A 16,635-nucleotide genomic window follows, 5' to 3' on the forward strand; every position below is an offset into this window, starting at 1 on the left:
CTCTGTCTCAGAACAACAACAAACAAAATGGATAGTACAAGCAGTAAAGTAATAGGACCTAGTAGGGCCTCTAGCTGAGGTAACTTGTGAGTTGTATAAATGGACTTATAAAGATGATCTCAGCCGGGTACGGTGTTTCATGCCTGTAATCCCAGCACTTTGGGAGGCCAAGGCAGGTGGATCACCTGAGGTCAGGAGTTTGAGACCACCCTGGCCAACATGATGAAACCCTGTCTCTACCAAAAATACAAAAATTAGCCGGGCATGGTAGTGTGTGCCTGTAATCCCAGCTATTTGGGAGGCTGGGGCAGGAGAATCTCTTGAACCCGGGAGGCGGAGGTTGCAGTGAGCCAAGATTGGGATCACACCACTGCACTCCAGCCTGGGGGACAGAGCAGAATCTCTAAAAAAAAAAAAAAACAACAACAACAGATCAGAAGGTGTCTTGGAGGAGTAGGCTTTGCAGGGGCTGGCATAGTGGTCATTGATGGTAAGAGGGTCATCCCCTGGCTTAGCCCACGAGCGGTTTGGCTCAGAGATAATTCTCTGCTTCTGATCCATCAGTTCTGTCTCCTTCAAAGCCCTCACCCCTGTCCCCAGTCCTCCAGCCCACAGTGGCCCTGCTGTAGCAGTGACAGCCTGGGTTTCTGCTGCTTGGGTGCAGGGCTCCCTTCTCCATTTGCTGAGGTAGGCAGCGTAGGAAGGGAGGCAGGGCCCAGAGAGGGCTGCACTGGGGTCTGCACAGCAGGTAGGCTAGTCCCTGTGTGCTGTTCTTTCTGGGGCCTGTCACACAGAAGGGATAGTGTTTGCGGACTTGTAGCTCCCACCCAAGCAGCGCCTCAGGAACAGGAGAGAGGGGACAGGAGTCTTTCTCTTTGGCTACAGCCAAATTGCAGAGCAGCAGCATCCTCACAGTGGCTGGCATGGAAGCTGACCCCCACTGCCAACCTTTCCTGCTCTCCATGGAGTCTTCCTGTTCTTAACCTCTGGACTGCCTGGGCCCTCCCTTCTGTTCTCACTCAGCACTCTGTTTGGGGGCCCCACAGGGAGCTGCGCTCATGAAAGGGAATGGGGAGTCTGGCTTGGGCTGCTGAGGCTCCTTCTTCCCTGCAGCTTGAGATGGTGTCGTCTAGGAAACGGAGGGCCCTGGAGAAACATGCTCAGGCTCCAGCTCACACTCTCCAGCTCTGTGAGACTGTTTCCTGTGAGACTGTTTCCTGTGAGACTGTTTCCTGTGAGACTGTTTCTGTGAGACTGTTTCCTGTGAGACTGTTTCCTCTCCCCTAGGGTGTGTAACCCCATTATCTTTCTTTTTTTTGAGACAGAGTCTTGCTCTATCGCCCGGGCTGGAGTGCAGTGGCCGGATCTCAGCTCACCGCAAGCTCCGCCTCCCGGGTTTACGCCATTCTCCTGCCTCAGCCTCCCGAGTAGCTGGGACTACAGGCGCCCGCCACCTCGCCCAGCTAGTTTTTTATATTTTTTGGTAGAGACGGGGTTTCACTGTATTAGCCAGGATGGTCTCGATCTCCTGACCTCGTGATCCGCCCGTCTCGGCCTCCCAAAGTGCAGGGATTACAGGCTTGAGCCACTGCGCCCGGCCGTGTAACCCCATTATAAGGAAGGCTTTAGGCAGAGAAGTGTCCCATCCACTCCTCATGCCTTGGCCCCTCCTTCACCCAGGGTGTCTGTGCTGTGAGCATCCTGTATGTCAAACTCGCGGTCCCTGAATGATGCCCCTGGAGCCACGACTGACTTAGACTCTGCCTGATGCTCTGGCACGTGCTGAGGCAGGAGCTTCAGGTATCTGGCCTCCTCTCTGCCTCAGGGATGCAGGGCCTGGGCATTCCTGGGCAGCCTCATGGGCCCAGCAGCACTTGGGCAGGTGTGTCTGAATGTATTGGGGCATCACTGACTGCTGGCCCAGCTCTTCCCTGCGTGGCTGTTAGGGTGTCCATGCTACCTGGCAGGAAGGTGTTGGAGTCTTCAGAGGCCCTTTGGGCTGGCTCTTCCCTCCCTACTGGATCCTTCCTTCTACCAGCTGCCTGGCCTTGGGCTTTGCCTTTCTAGAAGTCACTGCTTGAGTCTTCTCAGAGGCCAGTCCATCCCGTCCCCCTCCACACAGGATGTGCTGCTATTAATAACTCACAAGTCCCCCTCCCCTCCTTCCTGCAGCTGTAACTATGGAAAGGGCTGTTGGCTTGGCTCCGTGCTGGGGAGTCGTCATGTGATTTGGGGGGTTCTTGTGGATGATGGGCTCACCCAGTGACTTGGGGACAAAGGACAGGTAGTTTGGGAAGAGAGCTGGGATTTGTGTGTCCCAGGGTTCCCCTTGATACTGGCAGTAGTCTTCAGGTTTCTGGGACAGGGGCAGGCTCTCCTCCATCTGTCCCTCTGTCTGTCCATATCCTAGCTGCATGGCGCCCCTCAGCTTACCCCGCAGTGGCCTCCTCTGAAGAGCAGGCCAAGCTCCTGCATCTGGCAGCGTATCGGACAAACTTTCTCTTCTCAATGCTCCTGTTTCCTCCCTCCTTCTCTTTCCTCTCCTCCCCTCCCTCCCGCCCTTCCAGGGCTGCTGCCTCCTCCTCCCTCCCTGAATCTGCAGCGTGACTAGAAATAGGCGGAATTAATCAGCAGATTGAAGCTCTGCTCTGCTGCGCCGATTCTCCGCAGCACCCGGCTCCTTGCTCACACACTCTCAGCTGTCTCCATCTCTTCTCTCCTCTTCTTGCTCTCTCTCTCTTCACCCTCCCCGCTTTGAGGGAGGTGTTGGAAGTTCTTGCAGCTGACTGCTTGTGGCTCAGGCTCTGGCCCATGCTCTTTAAGCAGGCAGAGCTATGGATGCCCCATCAGGGCAAAGGCAACAAAGTGAGTATGCTAGCGGGGCTTTTATGCTTCTCTTTAAAATGCTGTGTTCTCTGCTTTGTGTGGGAGTCTTTGGGTTAGCGGTTGCCGTGAGCGTCCTGAAGACAATGCAAAATGGGAGGCTGCTTGAATGAGCATGGGTAGCCGGGACCTGGGGAGGGGACTGGGAATGACAGCCAGAAGGCCAGTGTGCCTGGGGACCTGCCAGCCAGGTGCCCAAGTCACCCAGAGCAGGACTGGACCCAAGCCTCCCAGGGGATACCCTGCCAAGGCATGTGAGGACCTGGGTTTCCATGCACAGGTGACAGTAGCTCAGGGCCAGGATGCCATCCCTCCTCAGGGCCAATGAAGGCATTTTGAAGGCACAATGAAGAACCATGTGGGGAACTAAGACAAGAGCCAACAGGGTGGGGAAGATTTTTTCCTAGGTCCTGATGGCTACAGGAGGTGGGGAAGAATGTGGGTGAAAGTGTTAAGGTCAGCATGAGCCAGGAAGAGGAGGAAGCAGCTCCGCTGGAGGCTCTGATTTGCCTGGCTGCAGACAGAGTCCATCTGTGTCTGGCTCAACTCAGAAGAGTGTGTAGTGGCTGAATCTCTGCTTCTGTGATTCGGGCATTGTGTGGAGTCCAGCTTTGTGTCCCTTCCATACCTGCACTGACGACAATAGTGGGGACCCAGAGAGGGGGCCAGGCTTGAGATGGAGTTTCACTATGTTGTCCAGCTGGTCTCGAACTCCTGGGCTCAAGCGATCCACCCGCCTCGGCCTCCCAAAGTGTTGGGGTTACAGGCATGAGCCAACATGCCCAGCCAGCCAGTTCTAATTAGTAGTTATCTGCTATTGTCAAGGCTGAAGGTCAAAGTCTAAATTCCTAACCTGTCTACCTGAGCCTAGGGGACCTTGATTCTGTTGCTCCTGAGACAGCTGGAGTAGAAAGGAGAGCAGCTGCTGTGCCCAGAACGCCATGCAGGAGCTCTGAAAGGGGACAGGGCGGCCGGGCGCAGTGGCTTATACCTGAATTCCCAGCACTTTGGGAGGCCGAGGTGAGCGGATCACGAGGTCAGGAGTTCGAGACCAGCCTGGCCAACATAGTGAAACCCTGTCTTTACTAAAAATACAAAACTTAGCTGGACGTGGTGGCGCATGCCTTTAGTCCCAGCTACTGTGGAGGCTGAGGCAGGAGAATCGCTTGAACCCAGGAGGTGGAGGTTGTGGTGAGCCATTGCACCACTGCACTCCAGCCTGGGCAACAGAGCGAGACTCCATTTTTTTTTTTTTTCTTTTTTTTTTGAGATGGAGTCTTGCTCTGTCGCCCAGGCTGGAGTGCAGTGGTGGAATCTTGGTTCACTGCAAGCTGCGCCTTCCGGGTTTATGCCATTCTCCTGCCTCAGCCTCCCAAGTAGCTGGGAATACAGGCGCCTGCCACAATGCCTGGCTAATTTTTTGTATTTTTAGTAGAGACGGGGTTTCACTCTGTGAGTCAGGATAGTCTCGATCTCCTGACCTCGTGATCTGATCTGCCTGTCTCAACCTCCCAAAGTGCTAGGATTACAGGCGTGAGCCACCGCACCTGGCCAACTCCATCTTAAAAAAAAAGAAAAAGAAAAAGAAAAAAAGGAAAGGGGAGAGGGCCTGGGGCTTGGGGGTTTCGGGCTCTGGGTCACCTGATAAACCTGATGGAAGCGGCACAGGAGAGCTCAGGTGTGTCAGCTCTCCAAAGTGCCTTAGTCTATCCAGGTGCTCAGCTTCAGACCTCCAGAGCTGGGCCTGTTCAGTGGCAGACTCCTTGTGGTTCTGATTTGATGGATAGATAGAATTCTTTCACCACCCTGCTGTTCCTCCAAATCCCCACGCCCTGCCAGCATCCCCCTTTGATGATAGAACACAGAGAGCTGGCCAGGCGCGGTGGCTCACGCCAGTAATCCCAGCACTTTGGGAGGTCGAGGCAGGCGGATCACGAGGTCAGGAGATCGAGACCATCCTGGCTAACACGGTGAAACCCCGTCTCTACTAAAAATGCAAAAAATTAGCCGGGCGTGGCGGCGGGCGCCTGTAGTCCCAGCTACTTGGGAGGCTGAGGCAGGAGAATGATGTGAACCCTGGAGGCAGAGCTTGCAGTGAGCCGAGATCGCGCCACTGCACTCCAGCCTGGGCGACAGAGCGAGACTCTGTCTCAAAAAAAAAAAAAAGAACACAGAGAGCAAGCCTGTGATGGGCGTTTGCTGCCTGCCTCTCCTGAGTTAGGACTTCCTCAGAGCCGTGTTATTTTCTCCTCTTGCTCCGGTTAAGCCTGAGCAGTGAAAACAGTGGAATGGGGTTAGTGCTGCCTGAAAAGCATCCGTGTAATTTGAGAAGCAGGGCCTCCCTTCTCCTTGGCGTGGTGGGAGTTTTTAGTATGTGGGAAGCTCTGAGAATCTCATGTCACCTTTGGGTACTTAAGGCCAAGTTAGATTTTTTCTCAGCCATCTTGGCCCCAGGAGTCAAGAAAAGGCGACCTCAGCTTGTGGGTGTCAACCTGGATTTCTGTTTCTCAGATAATAAGAACTGTGCCTGTTCCTTTGCTATGCCCTGCCATTGGTGCCTAGGCACATTGGGTACCCAGCCTAACTCCATGCTTTGGGAAAGGCTGGCAGAGCCCAATCACCCACCAACCCATTCTGAGCTTCCTTCCAAAAGTATGAAGGTCTTCTGCTCTTATGTCACAGGTCAAAGCTGAGGTACAATGAGTAAGAAAGCAGGCCAGGCATGGTGGTTCACGCCTGTAATCCCAGCACTATGGGAGGTGGGAGGATTGGTTGAATGCAGAAGCTCAAGACCAGCCTGGGCAACATGGCGAAGCACCATCTCTACTAAAAATATAAAAAATTAGCTGGGTGTCTTGGCATCACCTATAGTCCCAGCTACTTGGAAGGCTGAGGTGGGAGAATTACCTGAGCCTGGGAAGTCAAGGCTACAGTGAGCTCTGATGGCACCACTACATTCCAACCTGGGCGACAGGAGTGAGACCGTCTCAAAAACACACTAAAAAAATCCCTAGCTGGGCATGGTGGTACACATCTGTGGTCTCAGCTGCTTGGAAACTGAGGTGGGAGAATTGCTTGAGCCCAGGAGGTGGGGGCTGCAGGGAGCCAAGATTGTGCCATTGTACTGCATCCATCCTGGGCAACAGAGCAAGACCCTGTCGCAAAGGAAAAAAAAATACGAGCAAGAGGCCGGGTGCGGTGGCTCAAGCCTGTAATCCCAGCACTTTGGGAGGCCGAGACGGGCGGATCACGAGGTCAGGAGATCGAGACCATCCTGGCTAACATGGTGAAACCCCGTCTCTACTAAAAATACAAAAAACTAGCCGGGCGAGGTGGCGGGCGCCTGTAGTCCCAGCTACTCCGGAGGCTGAGGCGGGAGAATGGCCTAAACCCGGGAGGCGGAGCTTGCAGTGAGCTGAGATCCAGCCACTGCACTCCAGCCTGGGCAACAGAGCAAGACTCCGTCTCAAAAAAAAAAAAAAAAATACGAGCAAGAGAGAGCAGTGACTTGACCCTTAACTCAGACCCCCTGCTGGAGAGGGAGGTGAACGTCTGGGCAGTTGGGTAAGCTCAGTTGAAGGCCGCAAAGAGCAGCCTGGCCCAGAACGCTGGGTCCTCACCGCAGTGCTGGCCTGTGCGGGCAAGCGCTTCCTTTGGGCGGCATGTAATTACAGAATGGCTTATTTTTCCTCTACTATGCTGTCTTTAATCACCCGTCTGGAGCTGGTGTCCCTGGCCAGACATAACATGCGGGGGAGATGCACACAGACAGCTCTGTAGGTGCCCTGCCCGGGAGCATCTGCTACCCTCTGGCCCATACCTCCCACACCTGGAGGGGAGCAGAGCACAGCTTCAAGGTACCTGGGGTAGAGACAGCAAGAGAGCAGATGTTGGCCAGGCTGGGTGAGGAGGTCCTGGCTGCTTGGAATGAGGCAGCGGGTGTCAGGACAACTACCATGTGGCTCACGGGAATCAATGAATGTCTAAGATCTTCAGGCCTGACCAGAGGAGGGACACCTCCCTGGTTCTCTGACTACTCCTCTTAGCCTTTTCTCTGCCTTGCTGGAAATTGTCACCCTCCTGAGTGTGGTCCTCATTCTAGGCCGAGCATCTTCCCAGCCGTGTACAGTTGCCCGGTCCTTCCTCTCTTTCTCCCTCCCAGTCTCCATGTCTTGGGTGGACAGCCTTCCCCCTCTGCAGGCCAGCTCTTCCTGCCTCCAATATTTTCTCACTTGATCATGTCTGGAGGCCAGGCCCAGGCATGGGTCATTCTGTCCTGGGAACACTCACATCCATCTCTGTGGTGAGGAAGCTCAGAAGGCTGAGCCTGAGGGGAAGGCACTGGAGGCCTGGGGTCTCTGTGTACAGCATCTGTCTCCTAGATGCTCTTCTTCCCTGGGGTGGAAGGAGCAGACATCTATGCCCACAGACAGGAGAAGGCCTATGGTCTCCTCTTCCTGTTTCTCTTCCTCCCTTACAACCCTCCCTTAAGCTTTCCTTCCCTCCATGTCAGGAGCTCCGGGAGGCAGTAGGACAGGTACAGGCATTCATTTGCTCTGGCCCATGGCTTCTTTGGAAGGCCTCAAGATCCTTGCCAAAGTGGGGTGGGTGCGTTGGAGCACAGTATTTACCCATGTGGGGATGTGAGGCCCCCGCCCGGAAGGCCATTTCTCTCTGAGCTGAAATAACCAGTTTATCCCCTCTGGGAAGAGGCAGCTCTTATCTTTCTAATCCCCCAAAGCCACTGTGGAGAGCAGGATTAGGGGAGATTTAGGCAAGGGAGCTGGGGAATCCTGGGGCCAGGCCCACTTTGGAAGCCAGGCCCTGTCCCTCAGGCCAGCACTGGGGGCTCCACTTGGTTGCATCCTGCGGCAGGGGGACAGCACCCCCGTGCCCAGCAGCCACTCTTAGTTATGGGATGTGCACCCTGCCAGGGCTGAGGCTAAGTTGCCGAGGAGCGGGTGTGTGGAGACGGGCAGGAAGGAGTAAGTCCAGAAGGCTAGAGGGCACAGCCAGGGCAGGACTCTGGGAGACAGAACTGTGGGCAGCAGCATAGGGGGCAGGGAGGGCAGTGAGACGAGGCAACCAGGGTCACCAGCCCCACAGCCTGTGGCCGAGCCTCCTCCATGGCTGCCCAAAATCCCTTTCCTGGTGCCTGAGGTCTAGGGATTTGCTCTGCTTGCTCAGAAGGTTTTCCGGATGGAAGCTCACATGGATGCTTCTCAGGTGGCCCTGGAAAGACTCACTTCTCCTTCAGGTGCTGCCCTCCATGGGGCTCTTCTTTGTCCCAAGGCCTCAGAGCTGGGTTGTGGTGGCTAACGCCTATAATCAGAGCACTTTAGCAGGCTGAGGAGGGAGGATTGCTTGAGGTCAGGAGTTCAAGACCAGCCTGGGCAACATATCGAGGCCCCATCTCTACAAAAAAAAATGCAAAGGGCCAGGCGCAGTGGCTCACACCTGTAATCCTAGCAGTTTGGGAGGCCGAGGCGGGCAGATTGCCTGAGCTCAGGAGTTCGAGACAAGCCTAGGCAACATGGTGAAACTCCATTTCTACTAAAATACAAAAAAAAATTAGCCGGGCGTAGCAGCGTGTGCCTGTAGTCCCAGCTACTTGGGAGGCTGAGGCAGGAGAATTTCTTGAACCCAGGAGGCAGAGGTTGCAGTGAGCCGAGATTGTGCCATTGTACTCCACCCTGGGTGACAGAGTGAGACTCCGTCTCAAAAAAGAAAAAAAAAAAAAAGCAAAGAAAATTAGCTGGATGTAGTCCCAGCCACTCCGTAGGCTGAGGCAGGAAGATCGCTGGAGCCTGAGAGGATGGATGCATGTCCATGGCACTGCATCCAGCCTGGGCAGCAGAGCAAGACCCTGTCTCAATTAAAAAAAAAAAATATATATATATATATATGTGTGTGTGTGTGTGGTGTGTGTGTGTGTGTGGTGTGTGTGTGTGTGTATTTGTGTGTGTATATATATGTGTATATATGTGTGTGTGTATATATATGTGTGTGTGTATATATATGTGTGTGTATACGTATGTGTGTGTGTGTATATATATAATGGGATTCCCTTTATCCTCAGAAATTTTGGTTCGGTAGGTCCGGAGTGGGGCCTAGACATCCACATTTTTAAAAGCTATGGTGTCTCAGCTACAGATTTTGGGCTGACAGTCCCAATTAAGGTGAAGCGTTGACTAAGCTGCGGAATGCCTCAAGTTGTTCCTGTTGCTGTTTCATTGGGATCATTGCATTCATTCATTCAGCAAGTATTCATTGAGCCTGTGTGTGCCATGCACTGTCTTAGCAGTTGGATGGTGAGAGTGTGTGGAAATGGAAGAATTCAGAGCCTGTTTTTAAGGAATTTGCAGTCTGGCAGGACAGCAAGGCGTGTCAATCTGTGATTACAGTTCTGTAAGGTGCAGGCTGCAGGCCAGGTTGCCCAGGACACCACTGACATGTAAACCTCCCCTGAAGTGCAGCCCTGGGTTTTGGGAAAATGTCCCAGAGGAGGTGATGTTTGAGCTGAGTCTTGAAGGAGAAGCAAGAGTTGTTTGGGGTGGGGCACGTGTTTCTGGCTGAGAAACACATCAAGTATATGAACATGAGCTGGAGGGGCTCGGCTCGCGCCAGGAGGAGCAGGAAAGGAGGCCAGAGAGGCTGGCACATCTGAAGGGCCTCCAGGAGCACACGCAAGAATTGGACTTGATTTTAAGGGTAAATAGGTCATTTGACCAATCAGGCATGCCCTGCACTGGCCAAGGTGTTCCAGTGGGTTTGGAAAAGTTAGAGACAGCGTGGAGTAGAATTTGGGCAAGCATAAGGCCAGGGTTTGGAATGTTCTAGAGGTGATTGGGTGAGACAGTCACTATGGGAGGAAAGGTGACTCTGGCAGTAGAGCCAGGTGGCAAGTTCCAGTTTTTTGTTTTTTGTTTTTTTGAGACAGAGTTTCACTCTTGTTGCCTAGGCTGGAGTGCAATGGTGTGACCTCGGCTTACCGCAACCGCCACCTCCCGGGTTTAAGTGATTCTCCTGCCTCAGCCTCCTGAGTAGCCGGGATAACAGGCATGTACCACCACACCCAGCTAATTTTTTGTATTTTTAGTAGAGATGGGGTTTCTCCATGTTGGTCAGGCTGGTCTCGAACTCCCGACCTCAGGTGATCCGCCCACCTCGGCCTCCCAAAATGCTGGGATTATAGGCGTGAGCCACCACGCCTGGCTTCTTTTTTTTTTTTTTTGAGACGGAGTCTTGCTCTGTTGCCCAGGCTGGAATGCAGTGGCCGGATCTCAGCTCACTGCAAGCTCCCCCTCCCGGGTTCACGCCCTTCTCCCGCCTCAGCCTCCGGAGTAGCTGGGACTACAGGCGCCCGCCACCTCGCCCAGCTAATTTTTTCTATTTTTAGCAGAGACGGGGTTTCACCGTGTTAGCCAGGATGGTCTCGATCTCCTGACCTCGTGATCCGCCCGTCTCGGCCTCCCAAAGTGCTGGGATTACAGGCTTGAGCCACCGCGCCCGGCCTTTTTGTTTTTTTGAGACAGAGTCTGGCCCTGTCACCCAGGCTGGAGTGCAGTGGTGTGATCTTGGCTCACTGCAACCTCTGCCTCCCAGGTTCAAGTGATTCTTATGCCTCAGCCACCCAAGCAGCTGGGATTACAGGCATGCACCACCATGCCTAGCTAATTTTTGTGTTTTTAGTAGAGACGGGGTTTCACCATGTTGGACTGGCCAGGCTGGTCTCAAACGCCTGACCTCAAGTGATCCACCTGTCTCAGCCTCCCAAAGTGCTGGGATTATAGGCGTGAGCCACCATGTTTGGCCCGAGTTCAGGTTTTTGGACATATTGACTCCTAGGTCCCTGTAAAGCAGCTATAGGCCCATTGAGCAGACGGATCCACATTCAGGGTAATGGACAGACTTGAAGTAAAATAGGAGTTGTAGGCTTGTTGGTGGCACGTGATCCATGACTGTGGATGAGGTTGCTCTGGAAACCTACAGAGGTTGGTAACGTGTCCTAGGTGGCCTGTGGGGTAGACGGATGGGGAAGAACAGTCAAAGGAGAAAACAGGAGAGAAGCCAGGAATGGGGGAGTCCTGACAGGGAGAGGCTGGGCCACAATGTCGCCTAAGATGATGTGGTTGGTCCCTGCGTCGTCGGGGTCTACCCCGTCCACACCGTGTCCCACTCATCCTTGGTGAGATGGGAGTGTGCCTCTGCATAGTCCTGCCCTGGGAATAGCTGCCTTTTTTCTAATATTTTAGTGTTACAATATCCTCTCTTTCATGACATGGTAGTTACAGAAGATGGTGGGTTTTTTCCTTCCCTGCCCCCTTTTTCCCTCCCTCCGTCACTCACAGAGTTTGTAGGTTTTTTCCTTCATGTCTTTCCTAGGAACAATGAAATGCTAGCATCTCTTTTTGTTGTTGTTTTTTGAGACAGGGTCTCATTTTGTCATTTAGGCTGTTAAGTGCAGTGGCACAATCACAGCTCACCACAACTTTGACCTCCTGGGCCCAAGTGATCCTCCTCCCAAAGTGCTGGGATTACTGGCGTGAGCCACCACGCCGGGCCAAAAGATAGCATCTCTATGTTAGTTTCCCTCTCTCCAATTAAAAACAGATATATTTTAGGCCAGGCGTGGTGGCTTAGGCCAGTAATCCCAGCACTTTGGGAGGCCAAGGTGGGCAGATCACTTGAGGTCAGGAGTTCAAGACCAGCCTGACCAACATGACGAAACCTCGTCTCCGCTAAAAATACAGAAAATTAGCCAGGCGTGGTGATGTGCGCCTGTAATCCCAGCTACTCAGGAGGCTGAGGCGGGAGAATCACTGGAACCCAGGAGGCAGAGGTTGTAGTGAGCCAAGATCACGCCACTGCACTCCAGCCTAGGAGACTAAGCAAGACTCCATCTAAAAAAAAAATTAAATTGTCCATACAATCAAAGGCTGGCCCCCTTGCAATAAATTGGGGGATCAGTGGTGAGCACAGGCTGGGTGGGCAGGGAGCTCGCTGGTAGCAGTGGGGAAAGTGAGTTGGGGAACATGGAATAAAAGAAAAAGTTGTTTTGTTTTTTTGTATTTTTTGTATTTTTAGCAGAGACGGGGTTTCACCGTGTTAGCCAGGATGGTCTCGATCTCCTGACCTCGTGATCCGCCCGTCTCGGCCTCCCAAAGTGCTGGGATTATAGGCTTGAGCCACCGCGCCCGGCCTTTTAACTTGGCTGTAAAGAGTAGGGTAGGAGGCTGTGCACTTGAACAGTTTATAATTTAGTGGAGATGGACATGGTCACAACTTGAGGGGCCAGAGCTGGTAGGGGAAGAGATGTGAGGATCCCAGAGGAGGGGAAGGATGAAGGGCCAGGGAAGGGGAGGGTTGGGGCCCGCGTGCCTTGCACAGCCTCGGCCTGGCAGTGACGCCCAACGCCTCCTGCTTGCCTGTAGGGCGAGCCTCCCTCGGCCCTGGGCCTGACCACACGGAAGGCCCTCAGCGTCCTGAAGGAGCAGCTGGAGGCAGTGCTGGAAGGACATCTCAGGGAGCGGAAGAAGTGTCTGACCTGGAAGGTGAAGCTTTTTCTCGGGACCACCAGGGCCCGGCTGAGATGGCAGGGAAGTGGGAGGCCCCTTCTCAGGACTCTGATGCACTGTCACCCTGGATGGTGTGACCCAACTGAGGCCTCATGAAATGTCAGAAAGAAGCCAGGGTTCCCCTCAGAGTGGCTCCTGAGCCTGCTTGCTGCAGGAGCCCAACAGGATGGAGGCCAGCCAAGGTCAAAGGGAGGGGACCAAGGCGGTCATGAGGGCTGGGGAGGGTGCTGGGGGAGGCGGCCAGATTGGAGTGGGACATTGTCCCCTCACTGTCCCTTCCCAGGAGGTGTGGAGAAGCAGCTTCCTCCACCACAGTAACCGCTGCTCCTGCTTCCACTGGCCGGGGGCCTCACTCATGCTACTGGCTGTGCTGCTGCTGCTGGGCTGCTGTGGGGGCCAGCCGGCTGGGAGGTATGCACCCAGAGGCTGCTCCCCAACCTTTCCAGCTGTGCTGTCCGTCCTGCTGCAACACCTGGGACGGCCAGGGCTCCAAGGGGGGCTGTCACCCCCAAGCTGCTCCTGGTATGTAAGGGAACCTCCTCAGTCCCTTGACTGGGGTCAGAGGCCTAGCTGGTGTCAGGGCACCAGAACAGGACACTTTCCACAAGGGACTGGGGTGGGAGGGAGCTGTGGCCCAGGGGCTGCTCGGTGGGCAAGCCCTCACTCCCTGTGGGTGCCCCTCTCTTTCCTCCTGCCAGCCGTGGGGTGGGGCTGGTGAACGCCTCGGCCTTGTTCCTGTTGCTGCTTCTCAACCTTGTGCTCATTGGGCGGCAAGACCGGCTGAAGCGTCGGGAGGTAGAGCGGAGGCTGCGAGGGATCATTGACCAAATCCAAGGTGAGGTCAAGGGTAGGAATATTGGTGGGAAAAGAGGACCGGACATATCAAAGCCCTGAGGGCTTCCCTCCTGCACCCCAGCACAGACGGGTTGCCTGTGGCCTTGCAGGGGCTGCTGTCATCTGGGGAGTTAGAAGGATGCCCACCCTCTTTTGAGCAGGGCAGTGAGAGCTGTGGGATGGTGGTGGGTGCCCAGGCAGAGGCTGGGCAGGCAGGAAGGCCAACGGTGGCAGGTGGGCCTGCGGGCTGGCTCGTGTTGGGAAACTAACAGGGAAGACCTCTCACGTGGCAGGAGGATGGTTGAAGTTTTCTTGTTCAAGTCCATCTTGTCTGGTGTACTGTGCTGGGAGACATGGGGAGGTGGGCAGAGATACCTGCAGGAATTGCGGTGGGGTAGGGGGCTGGGAGCCTGAGATGGAGCAGCCCAGTTCCAAAAGGGAAGGGAGTTGCTTGGATTTCTGCTTGGCCTTTCATTCAGGCGGTGTTTATGCAGCTTGGCTGCGGATTGAGGGTTGTTGACGCTCTTTTGAGGGACGGTGGCTCCTGCTGTCCAGGGGCATGTCCAGGGCAGGTGCTGTGGGAGAAGCAGCACCCGCTCATGAGACTTTCCCTAACAGAACTGGGTAGTGGACATTTAGATGCCAAGTGAGAGTTTGTCCTTTCATTCTGAGATGGTTGATTGCAACCATGTGCCAGGCACTGGGAGTGCAATGCTGATGGCAAAAGACGGGCCCTGCTTTCCAGAGCTTCGTCTCCTGCCCAGGAGCATCAGTGGCTCCCTCTTGCTTATGGAAGCCATCCCAGAGGCACACATGGCCTCCCAGAGCTTCCCACACAGGCCCACCTTCCTCTCCAGCCTCTTCTCTTCCTCCTCATTCTTACATTAAAACTACTCACCAGTCCTAGGCCCGCTGTCTATCAGCCTCTGCCTCTGTGCCTCTCTCCACTGTTCTCTGCTGGTGAGCTTCTCCCTCACTCATCTCCAGCTGACAAAATCTCACCCATTCTTCTAGGCCCATCCCCAGTAATTCCTCTTCCAGGAAGACATCTCTGATCGCCCCAGCAAATCAGTTTGCTCCCTCTTCCGGACTCCTGCAGCACAGGGATCTTTGTTAATGCTTAGCCGTGTTTGCCTTGTTTGGAGTTATCTGTCCATATGTCTCATGTGCCCCACTGGGTTGAGGCTCCTTGAGGAGCCATGTTGTTGTCTCCACCTTGCACCTCTCACAGACCCTCTGCAATGTTTGTGAAGTGTATCTGAATGGGATGGGGGTACAAAGAATGACAGCTCCAGGTGTTGAGAGGAGGTAGAGGCTCTGGGGCTGGAGTGGCCAGGTAGGGCTTTACAAGGGAGGCGTCCTTGAAAGCAGGGAAGTGTTGGAACGAGTGGAGGGGTTTGCCATGGACCTCCTGGGAGAGGAAGTGGGCAGACAGTGCTCCAGAGGTGCTGCTGTATCTGACTGGGGTGCAAGGTCATGGCCGAGAGGGTTGTTTCCCTCTTTCCATTCCCCTCAGATGCCCTCAGGGATGGCAGGGAGATCCAGTGGCCCAGTGCCATGTATCCAGACCTCCACATGCCCTTTGCACCATCCTGGTCCCTGCACTGGGCCTACAGAGATGGACACCTGGTCAACCTGCCAGTCAGCCTGCTGGTTGAAGGAGACATCATAGCTTTGAGGCCTGGCCAGGAATCGTTTGCTTCTCTGAGGGGGATCAAGGTAACTTGAGGCTTTCCTTCTCCCCTGGAAATGCGGTGGGAGCATCCACAGACAATAATGGGAGGGTCCTCAGACTTCGTCCTGAAGCTTCCTGGCCAGCTCACTGGCTTTTTGGCAGAGGCTCTGGGACATCTTCCTCCACCCTACTGTTTTTTTTTTTTTGAGAAAGGGTCTCACCCTGTCGCCCAGGCTGGAGTACAGTGGCACGATCTTAGCTCACTGAAGCCTCTGCCTCCTGGGTTCAAGTGATTCTCCCACCTCAGCCTCCTGAGTAGCTGGGATTACAGGCGTGCGCCACCACACCTCACCTGGCTAATTTTTGTATTTTTTGGTAGAGACAGGGTTTCGTCATGTTGGCCAGGCTGGTCTCGAACTCCTGACCTCAGGTGATGCACCTGCCTCAGCCTCCCAAAGTGCTGGGATTACAGGTGTGAGTCACCACGTCCAGCCCCCTATGCTGTTCTTTATTCTCGCTAAGAGTCTAGTCCCACAGGCCCTGCCCCAGTGGACTCTGGGCTGATGGCGCCTAACCCCAGGGAATGTCTGTACTTAGCTGAATTGTCCAGGAAGAGTGGCCTCTGATAGAACCCTCTCATTGCCCCCGCTCTCCCACTTGCTGCCTGCAGGATGATGAGCACATTGTCCTGGAGCCGGGAGACCTCTTCCCCCCCTTCTCCCCTCCACCCTCACCCCGGGGAGAAGTGGAGAGAGGGCCACAGAGCCCCCAGCAGCACCGGCTTTTCCGTGTCCTTGAGACCCCTGTGATTGGCAACATCAGGTAGGGGTGCCGCCCCGCCTCCTGCTGCCCCTGGTGCCTTCCATGAAGAGGGGGATGAGATGACAAGGAAGAGGTCCCATTCCTCTCGAGGTTCTTGTGAGAGCAGCATCTCCTTAGGCTCCTGTCTTTAGCATCTTTGAGAATTCTTAGACTGGGTGGTGCCCTCTCCCAATCTCTACGCTGAGGGAACAGCTCTGGAGGTGAACATGGGCTAGGGCCAGGGCAGAGCATGGAACTGCAGGACTCACGGTGCTTGAAGAAGCGGTATCTGGCAGAGAAGCCCAGAATCCTCCCAAGTTGGAGGTTTCTGGCCTCTTTGCCAAGTGACACTGACAGTCACTTCTTTCTGCAGGTGGTGCCTGGACATGGCCCTGTCCCGACCAGTCACTGCCCTGGACAATGAGCGGTTCACAGTGCAGTCGGTGATGCTACACTATGCTGTGCCTGTGGTCCTGGTGCGTGCAGCAGGGCTGCGCGGGGCTGCATGGGGCAGAGGAGAGGGCTGGACGTGGCGGGGGAGTCTCAGGGCCACTCACGTGAGCAGGAGTGAATGCAGAGGGTCGCAGAGCGAGCCAGCCTGTGGAATAGCAAAGGAAGGAAAACAGCAGTGCCTGTGATGCTCTAGAGGGGCGGGGTCAAGGCTGTGCCTCTGCTGTTCCCAACAGGCCGGCTTCCTCATCACCAATGCCCTGCGCTTCATCTTCAGTGCCCCGGGGGTCACTTCCTGGCAGTACACCCTCCTGCAGCTCCAGGCAAGGACCGCCCCATGCTCTCTGTCATGCTTCCCTCCGACCTGCAGGGCTGGCTCTTCTCCTAGTATCCGGGCTGTCCCCTTCCTCTCTG

General features: G+C 54.8%; 1 protein-coding gene across 18 annotated transcripts in view; it reads left to right on the plus strand.

The window, feature by feature from the left end:
• TMEM94 (transmembrane protein 94) overlaps positions 1–16,635 on the plus strand; it is a 48,445-nt gene that overhangs the window by 21,458 nt on the left and 10,352 nt on the right. For 8 of the 18 annotated variants that reach the window (XM_033182154.1, XM_033182160.1, XM_033182155.1 and 5 more), the window contains exons 3-9: positions 12,318–12,437; positions 12,745–12,983; positions 13,160–13,296; positions 14,812–15,014; positions 15,641–15,792; positions 16,145–16,247; positions 16,458–16,544. In XM_033182154.1, coding sequence (XP_033038045.1) covers positions 12,318–12,437; positions 12,745–12,983; positions 13,160–13,296; positions 14,812–15,014; positions 15,641–15,792; positions 16,145–16,247; positions 16,458–16,544 — 1,041 coding nt within the window. Of the gene's footprint in view, positions 1–2,796; positions 2,866–12,317; positions 12,438–12,744; positions 12,984–13,159; positions 13,297–14,811; positions 15,015–15,640; positions 15,793–16,144; positions 16,248–16,457; positions 16,545–16,635 lie in introns of those variants that run through there. The other 10 variants (XM_033182166.1, XM_033182162.1, XM_033182163.1 and 7 more) reach the window with 5 other exon arrangements.

The sequence above is a fragment of the Trachypithecus francoisi genome, unplaced genomic scaffold, assembly GCF_009764315.1.
Source record: "Trachypithecus francoisi isolate TF-2019V2 unplaced genomic scaffold, Tfra_2.0 Lachesis_group20, whole genome shotgun sequence".
Taxonomy (NCBI): Eukaryota; Metazoa; Chordata; class Mammalia; order Primates; family Cercopithecidae; genus Trachypithecus; species Trachypithecus francoisi.